General features: G+C 50.1%; 1 protein-coding gene across 1 annotated transcript; it reads left to right on the top strand.

Annotated features, from left to right (window-relative positions):
• Positions 1-6: 6 nt before the first annotated feature.
• Positions 7-9,347, top strand: LOC125917723 (meiosis regulator and mRNA stability factor 1-like). The gene is made up of 5 exons (XM_049623845.1): positions 7-1,415; positions 2,607-2,667; positions 2,755-2,880; positions 4,497-4,667; positions 6,689-9,347. The coding sequence occupies exons 2-5, from the start codon at positions 2,661-2,663 to the stop codon at positions 6,931-6,933; spliced, it is 549 nt and encodes a 182-aa protein (XP_049479802.1). The 5' UTR covers positions 7-1,415; positions 2,607-2,660; the 3' UTR covers positions 6,934-9,347.
• Positions 9,348-9,753: the final 406 nt, after the last annotated feature.

The raw sequence follows: 9,753 nt of genomic DNA, 5'->3' as shown, positions 1-9,753 counted from the left end.
TTGAAATTTATTCCAGGACCAGATAGGTTCACAGTTGGATTTTTAACTGACTTTTAAAGCATAATTCCAACTTCCTAAAAACGATTCTAGGCCGTGTTGAAAGCACATAACTCACCACTTCATTTTATGAAGCCGAAGAAACTTTAATACCAAAACCTAAGAGTCCCCCAAAAAACAATGGTTCTAAATAGGATATTAACCAGTAAAATCCAGCAACATAGGAAGAGAGTGGTATACCGTTGTTACCAAATAACCATGTGATTGATAACTAAATAATTAAAAGATACTGACAAAAAGTCTCTCCTTGGCCAAACTTAGGCCAGGCTCCTGGGAGCCGCCTTATAGACTAGACAATGACCTTGGATGTCTCAGTAATTTTCCATCCACCAACACCCCCTCCCTCCTTGCCTGTAAATCCCTACTTTTCTCTCTTGTATTCAGAATCGAGCCCAATTCTATACTGTGGTTCTTTCTTTTCCTTTGTTGTGGTAGTTCTTAAATAAAAGGTATTTTTCCTACTTTAACTACTGTGCAGTTCTGGTTTGTTCTCCAGTACCAAATCCAACATTTTCTAGAGTCTCTCGGTTCTCTGTTACATGAACACTGGTTCTAGGAGGTGTAAATAGATGATCCAATACAAGAGGCTTTCTGTGGCCAGTGAGGGTTGGGAAATATCCCTTCCCTTAGAGATTTTCAGTGTAGAGATTTTCAGTGTACGTTAAGACTCTGGAAAGGTTTCAGGTAAAGGAATTTGTTTACTCGAGGACAGAAAAGCTTTGGGGTTTCTTCCCTTAATGCCCCGCAAGAATACCACTGTCGTCATCCTGCAGCACAGTGTTCCTTGGAAGGCCACTTTGGGAGTGCGAGTTCCCTGGGCTCAGTCCCTGCTGTCTGATGCAGCTCCCTTCCCTCCTCACTGCCTCCTTGTTTGAGACCCCAGGTTGGCTAGTTTGCTTCCTTTCTGACACACAGTTCCCTCAGACGTCTGCCGGCTTAGAGGCACAGATAGAACCGAGGTTTGCTCAAGGCGCTGCTTTCTCTCTGAGGAGATCCTTGGATGAACCCGTCCTCCTCCTCCCTGGCTTGTTGTCCCTTTTCAAGTTGACTTGGTGCCTTTTCATTCTCAGCTGGAGGCCCGGACCCCTGGGGGGCAAGGCCAATACTCTGGGAGTTTCTAATGCCGTCTTTTTCTCTTGAGCCAGGTTTTTACTAATGACAAGACAGAGGAGTGTGTGAAGCTCACAAGCCTGTATTTGTTTGCCAAGAACGTGCGGTCTCTACTCCATACTTACCACTACCAGCAGCTTTTTCTCCATGAGTTTTCCGTGGCCTATACCAAGTATGTCGGAGAAACACTGCAACCCAAGACCTACGGCTACAGTAGTGTGGAGGAGCTCTTGGGAGCAATCCCTCAGGTGCGTGTCTGCCGAGCTTCTTGGAGAGCGACTTCCGGGACAGCCCCAGGCCCATCTCCTGCACAGAAGGTGGAAATGCTGCCGGGTCGATGACGTGGCGGGCATTTTGAAAAACATACCATTGGCATAAAATGAATGACTGCAGTGTTTCTCCTTCATTCCGCGAGCCTGTATTAAGTTTCTGTCTGCCAGGTGATAAGGTGATGGAGTGAGGTCAGAGCACCTGAGCAGGTGATGAGGCAGTGCGGTCGGTGCAGCCATTTTTGGGTGCAGTGAGGAGGGACCACGAGCTGGGCCCATGCCCGGGCTTGGGGTTCGTTCTAGGGCCGAGGTGTCGGGGACGCGTAGAAGTGAACCCTGTGACAAAAGGGGCTGCGTAAGCGGATGCAGGGTAGTGACCAGCAGTGTGGAAGGTTCAGGGCATTTACAAGTAGGCAGGGGCCCATCAGGGAAGCAGGAGCTCACTTGCGGGGGCCTTCCTCCTTCAGGTGAGCGGGAGGGCCTGGAGGGGAGGGCAGGGGGGAGTCTCAGGTTTGTGTGTGGAAAGCACCAATGTCACTGCTGCGACCCCGACCGGTGGGAGGGGAGGAGGGGGCTTGGTGAGGATCCCGGCCGTGGCCGGAGTCCAGGTGGGAGTGACACCCAAAGCGCACCTGTGCGAGAGGGATGGGGGAGGCAGGGAGGACCTGGTGAGGCTGAGGTCGGGGGCTTGGTGACAGGCGCGCGTGGGGCGGTGCAGGGAGCCAAGGACCTCTGCTCCGCTCTTGCTCTGCTAAGGACGTGGAGAGAGGACTTCGTTTTAGAAGTAGGACCGGGGACTTGCTTTGATTCGTCTCCATGAATCCTCTTAGGGTATGTTTACTAGAAAAATTAGTAAGGGCTCTCCTGTGAGAACTGTCTCCTTTAATAGACCAGAAGTGGTGTTTGGGAGATGGTCTTTGGAAGAGCCGCAAAGCATATTTTTAAAGCTGAGTCTCACCGTTTTTAGACTACGCGTCTTCTTTAAGGGACGTGTTTCTGCCAGCTTCTATCACTTTAAAAGCTAAAAGAAGCATAGAAAATTTTTCCTTGGCGTCACTTTCTAACTTGTGAGGTATTTCGGGTCAGCACAGTTGGTCACGTTCTGCCTGGATTTAGGACTTACTTCCTCTCCTTTTCCATTGCTTAACCAGTAGTATGTCTTGTGTGCAGGTGGTCTGGATCAAAGGACATGGTCATAAGAGAATTGTAGTGTTAAAAAATGACATGAAAAGTAAGTAAGCACCCGTCCCCTCCCCGCTCCGGAAACCCCGGTTGTCTCACCGACTTCTCCCTCTGATGGGCCCTCTTGGTCCTCCAGGCCGTGTGAGTTCAGTCGGGCTCTCCCCTGTCAGTCCTGAAGACCAGCCCTCGGCCACGGAGCACATCCCGGCGGCGCCCGAATCTCGCACAGCCCCGGAACTCAGACTTGGAGCAGGCAGCGATGGTAAGCGTGGAAAAACGGAACGAAGCTTGTGAGATGCTGCAAGTGGCTGGGAGTGGGTAGGGGGTGGGGGTGGAAAAGGACCACAGTGGGTTGTTTTCCTTTGTTAAAGTCAAGTCTTCTTACGTTTTCCAAAGCAGTCCGGCGTTTAGCTGGTACCTGAAAACCTGGCCTGCTTTTGATGGCATTTTATGGTTAGCGGTTAAGGCTCTTAAAGCAAGTGGACGCCCCTGTAGTGACAATATGTGAGCCTAGTTCAGATGTTCGAGGACAAAATTTCTTGGACACTTGTTAAAACGGTATTTTAAGACTATGGCAATAGGGTCAACTCTGCTGCACTAGAGGAGGGAGATCGAACTCAGCTCTGAATACAAGGGTGAGGGGGGCAGTGTGACTGGGTGGCTCAGTCAGTTAAGTGTGCGACTGTTGATTTTGACTCAGGTTGTGATCACAGGGATTGTGAGTTCGAGCCCCGTGTCGGCCTCTGGGCTGACAGTATAGAGCCTGCTTGGGATTCTCTCTCTCTCTCTCTCTCTCTCTCTCTCTCTCTCTCTTTCTCTCTTTCTCTCTCTCTCTCTCTCTCTCTCTCTCTCTCTCTCTCTCAGAAATAAATAAGTAAACTTAAAATAAAAGTGGGGTGGGTGGGGATGTTTTAGTGAAGGAGCAGAGTGAGGGGGGACATCTGGGGTGGAGGATTGGGGACCTTGTTCAGAGAGCAGGGGTGCGATTTCTCACAAAACCCCGCAAGATATTTGCTAAGAGCAGACTTGGCAAGGACCGGACAGACATGGAAGGCCAAGGTCAAGGCCTGTGGGGAAGAGGGTTCAAAGGGCCTGGGCTAAAGTTGGATCAAGGGTAGTCTTTGTCACAGGATCTCCCTGGGAAACACTGGATAATGATATATTAATAATACTAAGAACAACAGTGGCTCACTTAGATTTTATGTGGAACCTTCTCTGGCTAGAAGCTGGCTTGAGCTCTGTAGCAATTTTAACTTTATTGTAAGGGTTTTGGGTGGGTCCATTGCTGTGTATGCGCCTTCAGTCTTCATACGACCGCGTCAGTCGCTAGTTAGAAGTGTTGCCGTGGCCTGTGCGTGTCCAGCGCCTCACGTGTGCAGCGTGTTAGACTTTCTAGAGCTCCTGAAGGACCTCTGCGCCCTCAGCTGTCACGCGTTGCCTCCAGTCTACAAATGAGGGACCCAAGTTCTGGGAGGTTAAAGGGCTTACTTACCCAGGTTCACTCAGTTGAGGAGTGACAGACCAGGGTTCAGCTCTTCTGGTTTGGAGCTCTTGCTCATTTAACTACTTTATACACCGTCTGTGGATTCTTGTTTCTCCTCGTTAGAAGCCGATTGTGGAACCCCCCCTCCTTTTTTTTTTTTTTTTTTTGGCTCCGGCCCTTAGGAGATTGCTCTTCCTAAGAACGGGAAATACTGGCTTGTGACATTTCCCTCACCAAAGAGTGACCAAGGCCTTTCTGTTAATGGCTTTTTTTTTTTTTTTTTTTTTTTAACTGAGAGTTTTTGAGTACTTCCTGGCCTTTTTCGTCCTGAAGGCCGGGAAAGAAGGCCTCAGGCACAGTCTCACGGTAGAGTCACGCCTGCCTTCTCTGTCCAGGGCCCCATCAAACCGAGCAGGAGCTCCTCCGCCTGACCAACGACTCCCCCGTGGACCTCCTGTGTGCGCCCGTCCCGTCATGCCTGCCGTCCCCTCAGCTGAGACCAGATCCTGTCATCCTCCAGTCTGCTGATCTCATTCAGTTTGAGGAGCACCCTCAGGCGCCTTCTGGTAGGATGCACTGTGTTGTCGCGGCGGTTTTCTCTGTGGATTAAAAGAGAAAAGAATGATGCCAGTGTGGTAAACGTTAGATGGAGGTGGGGAGCACCTGTGGTTTTTCAGGCACACAAATACCTGCACTGATGATGATTATTCAGGACGCTGTTTTCCTGTCAGTCTTCCTGCACAACTAGGCTCACAGCCCGGGGTGGCTCAGGGAGCGGCAGGCCCGGACAGGCGGTGGGTCGGGAGGGCTGATGCAGCCGGGCTGTGGACAAGGCCACGGGGGCGTGTGGAGGGCTTGCTGGGCGTGTGTTCCCCGTCTGCGTAAAGGGCAACGGCTCGTGGGCGCACCTGGCCCCAGCCGCACGCGGCCGCCCGGTCTGGCCTAGAGTTGGGTGGCTGCCCCGCGTCCCTGGGCCTTGTGAGGCTGTGAGCAGGGGAGGGGGGGGCGTCTGTGACATGAGCTCTGGGCTCTGCACAGTGATCTGAGAAGGGACGGGAAGCTGGCCGCCTGGAGCACTGACCTGGTGCCGGCCCCGCGTGTCCCCCTTGTGCCTGACCCCACGCTTGGGCTCACAGGCATGTTCATGCTTCACCAGAACCACAGCCTTGCAGGGCAGGTGACGAGGGGTGCAGCTTGGGCCGCCACTGGAGACCACGCTGGCCCCAGGCTGCTGGACTGGGAAGTGGCTGAGCCGGGATTTGAACCCCAGCCTTCATGTCTTGCTTCTGTATCACCTGGCCTCCGCAGAGGATGGCCCACCACCTCTGTCGAGGCCCTTCCCTTGTCGCCTTTGTCTATCACGAGTTCTTCTCCGCTCTGTGTACTGTTTCCGGGGAACGCCAGGCACAGCCTCGTGTTGCCCGGTGAAAGAACTGAGGCTGTTTATCTGGAAAGTGGGAGGGGAAACATACACGTGGCTCTTGCCCCTAGAAGGTGTGACCTGTGACAGAAGCAGGAGCGTCCGTCCGTCTCAAGGAGGCACAGCTAGAGAGGCGTATGGTGGATAGTAACGCTTCTGTGGGGTTGTGGCCGTGGTGCATTTAGTAAATGTGGGCTCCCCCATGCGCGTGTGACGAGGGGCACAAATGTAACTGTAGTGGCGTCTGCTGTTGTCCTGAGTGTCGGCCTGAGCAGGGAGCCGGGGCTCTGCATCCCGACTCTCACTCTCTCCTGTCTGTGCCTTCGGTGCGAGAGCCCCTTACACACGCAGGGGGCTCTCTTCCAAGCAAAACTGGCCCTGTGTGTATAGCGGGCCAGGTGTTTGGGGCTCAGCCAGAGAAAGAGCAGCCTGTAAACACTGCCGGAAAAGTGGCTTTGTTTCAGTGTCTGGGTACTTGAGAGTGATCCCGACTCTGCAGCTCTCTCCCTGTCTCTGCCCACCTTAGGTCCACGCAGAGTGCTGTCCTCTGTCCGTGGAAGGGCCTGGGGCTTCCTGACACTGAGGTCCCTCCTGGTGTGAGAGTGTTCGGGTCCCAGGAGGCTGGTGGGTCTTTCCCTGACAGAGAGAATGATTAGGCAGAGGATCCATAGTGGGGAAAAAATGTTTCTGAACCATTGGCTGTTGAGTTCTGGCCAAAATGAAGTTTTTAAAACCTGCTCATTCCCGGGAGAGCCGATGTGCAGTTTATAAAATACGTGACTTTAAGTGACTCAGAATGACCACGTAGCTGGTACGTACATTGTGACCTGGGCATGATGTTTGGTGGGTTGTTTTTGAAACATCTTTTGAGGGGCCCAGGGTGGCTCAGTAGGTTAAGCGTCCGACTCATTTTCGGCTCAGGTCATGATCTCACGGTTCGTGAGTTTGAACCCGGTGTCGGGCTCCACGCCGACAGCACGGAGCCTGCCTGGCATTCTCTCTCCCTCTCTCTCTGCCCCTCCTCTGCTGTCTTTCTCTCTCTCTCTTAAAATAAATAAACTTTAAAAAAAGTTTTACAAGACATTTTTTGAGGTAATCTTAGAAACTAAAATCCAACGTGTCTGACAGGTCCTGGAACTGAAGGGGTTTGCTTTTCTGTGTTTACAGAAATCATGATTTTAAACCAAGAAGAGAGCATTGAAATTCCAGTACCAGTAAAGAACAAACACCCAGCCTCCGAGTCCAGCTCACCCTGCGTCTCAGCAGCTGCCCCAGTGCCTCCCTGCCCCTCCTCGGAAACCTCAGAGTCCCTGCTCGGCAAGGACCCCGTGGAAAGCCCGGCCAAAAAGCAACCCAAAAATAGAGTAAAATTGGCAGCCAATTTTTCCTTTGCACCTATAACCAAGCTTTGACTCGCGTTTTGAACATAGAATTAGGATGGGGAAACGCTGTCTGATTCTGCACACAAAAGTGGGTTCAAAAAACACAGCCTTTTCTGTTTGAATGAAAACCCCCTAGAAGCCACTTACTTCATCTTTAGATGTATCCCATAACGTTTTGTTTCTTTTACATTGAACACAGCCTTGAGCTGAAATGTTTTTCTTTTTTCCTCCCCTAATTATTTGGGAAAAAAACAACAAAAAAACCACCCCAAAACCTCCTGGCATTTGTTAAAGAATTGTTAATATATTTTACCCAGTTTTTCTTATCACGAAACGTAATGATGTTCTCTAAGAAGAAAGCAGTGAGAACTCAGCTCGAAGGGAGTGGTTTTACTTCCCTTCAAGCCACACCCGTGGTCGAATCTTACATGTAGCACAAGATAGCCTCTGAGCCTTTGCTTCCTGGTGTTTCCAGACAGTCTGAATCAAGTGCATGGTGTGTCTTTGCATTGAAGCCTGCTCCGCAGCCTGTGCGTCCACACACGGAAGCAGAAGGGCGGGCGAGGTGGTGAGAATGTGTTTTCACGTTGGATTAGGAAGGTTCCTAGCTTCCATGTGACTTGTAAGCGTGCCTTGGTTTCTTTTGTTTTTTGTAACTATGTCTGTAGTTGACAAATGTGGCTTCATGACAAAAATTTTTAAATGTTTCCGCTTCAGGGTTCCACGTAGGAGCTTTCTAGAAAGTTGAGGATGTTTTAAGCTTCCCTTTTATGTTCCATTCCAGTTTGATAGGCATTGGGTTAAGGAAAAGGAGATGGCCTTGGTGTCATGAATTGAAAGTCAGCATCTGAATTCTAGCACACAGTGTTGTGTGTTGAGAGGCAATGTTGGGAAGAGAGTCTGATTTCCTAAAATATGCATGAAATGCATAAATTACAAATCAGAGCCGAGGGGGTGCATTAACAGGAGTGATACCGATACTCTTTCCACTCGGAAGAGACAGAGTTCTATCTATACGTGTGAAGGCCAAGGTTGATCATCTTAACCTTGTATTTGTCATTTTAAACCTGGTTTCGGTAGCCGGGAAGCTTTCTGCGCGAGTGCATGTGTGTGCGCGTCGTGTTGCCTCCGTGTCTTTTAAGAGTGTCCGCTTTTACTGTTACTTCTCGCTGTTGTTGGAAGCATGTTTGGTTGTTTTGTGGTGTCTGATGTTGCCCTTTGGGAAAAGCCAGCCTCTGAGGGAGCACTGCCCTGTGGAATGACCTTCGCCTCGAGGTGGCAGAGGCATCCGGTGACGGTGACCTCTCACCCCTCCTGGAGAAACCTGACATTTACAATGGGTTGTATTTGTTGGGCAAAAAGGCGGATTCATTCATAGAGCAGAGAGAACCCGTGGGCTTAAGGTCTTCTGCTACGGAGATGGTTTCTTTGGGGGAATTGTTCATGTTTTGTAATTTCTAGAAGGCCGGAGAGTGGGCTCTGATTTCTGCATAGCCAGCATTTGCATAAAATGCCACAGAACAAGGGCTGGAGAGAGATTTTTACAAGTCAGGTTTTTGTTCCCCAAAATCTCTAAAATGAAGCCAGTGATTCTCAGTTCTCCACACATGGCCCCAGTCGAGATGGAACAGCACTGGAAAAGCCTTGCAAGCATTATGGCCCCTCTGCGAACCCTCTGGGAACGAAGGCATTTCCTCTACAGACATAGGACGGCAGGAAGTCAAATACAGATGTGCAATTTTTTTTTAAGAAGCTTTTAAACAGTGTAATAAAGTTGGTGTTGAGAACCTCAGTTGCCTTATCCTGAGACTTCTTAAGGCTGAGTTTGCACTCTTGGACTTTAGTTTTGCTCGCAGATGCGGGATTGACTTTAAAAACGTAAGAGGTACCATTACAAGTCACTTAGGGACAGTCTCAGAGCGGCTTCTTTGAGCAACAGACGGAGAAGAGCCTGCAGACGTACGCTGTCGTGGGAGTCTGGTCGAACCGAACCGCTCGCCGGGGTCACCAGTCAGCCTGGGACGCGTGTGTGACTCTAACGGTCGCTGTTGGAAGGTGAGAGAACACAGCGAGAGCTCGGTGTGTCGGTAATGTACTCCACAACGGCCAGTCTGATCGTGATCTATTTTTTTATCCAGAGGCTTAATTAAATGATGTGACAAAATGATGTATGAGAATTAAGACAATGAAATTCTTTATTTCTGGGTGGAAAGATGTACCAGATTAGATTTATCTGTTTTAAAAAAAAAAACAAAAACAAAAACAAAAAGGCGTCACCAAACCCCCCTTTCCCATCTTACACTGTTTGTTTTGGATTGGGCTTGGGGGAAGAGATGTTTTTCTTAACTGTCTACTTTGTTTCAACACTTTCTTTGTGGTTCAAGTGCTGTTTTGTGTGTTGGGACCAAACAGTTGTCAATAAACTTTACAAAGCAAGCATCTAATTGGAGTTTTCTGAGTTGATGTGGGATTTGTTTGTGGGGTGGGATGAAAGGCCAGTCCAGCCCTCTCTCCGTGTTGGGTTCCCCCAACTTCTCACCCCTTCTGAAAAGTCTGTCAGGGAGAGCACATCAACCTGACATCTCAGCAGCCCTTTCCGTTTGGCACACGGCCCCGGACGGTGGCCACGCTGTTGGTGCTTCGTGTTCTGGACCGTCCAGGGTCTCCAGCCGAGTTCCAGGCATGATCACACGTGGGGCGAATGACAGTAGCCGCAAACCCCCTCTGGTTATAAGCCTGAGATAATCCCTCGGATCTCTGTCCCTGTGAGAGAAATTCATTTTTGCAGGCTACCTTGTTTTTTGGCCACTCCCTGGGCATGCTTTCCGAATAAGCCCATTTGGAAAAGAC

The sequence above is a fragment of the Panthera uncia genome, unplaced genomic scaffold (assembly GCF_023721935.1).
Source record: "Panthera uncia isolate 11264 unplaced genomic scaffold, Puncia_PCG_1.0 HiC_scaffold_2289, whole genome shotgun sequence".
NCBI lineage: Eukaryota > Metazoa > Chordata > Mammalia > Carnivora > Felidae > Panthera > Panthera uncia.
This window is presented reverse-complemented; position numbering and strand designations above follow the sequence as displayed.

Bases quoted from the DNA above. Each gene is read 5' to 3' on its own strand.
- LOC125917723 (XM_049623845.1), top strand. The intron at 2,881-4,496 runs GTAAGCGTGGAA...TTCTCTGTCCAG, and splicing joins ACTTGGAGCAGGCAGCGATG to GGCCCCATCAAACCGAGCAG. The intron at 4,668-6,688 runs GTAGGATGCACT...CTGTGTTTACAG, and splicing joins GCACCCTCAGGCGCCTTCTG to AAATCATGATTTTAAACCAA.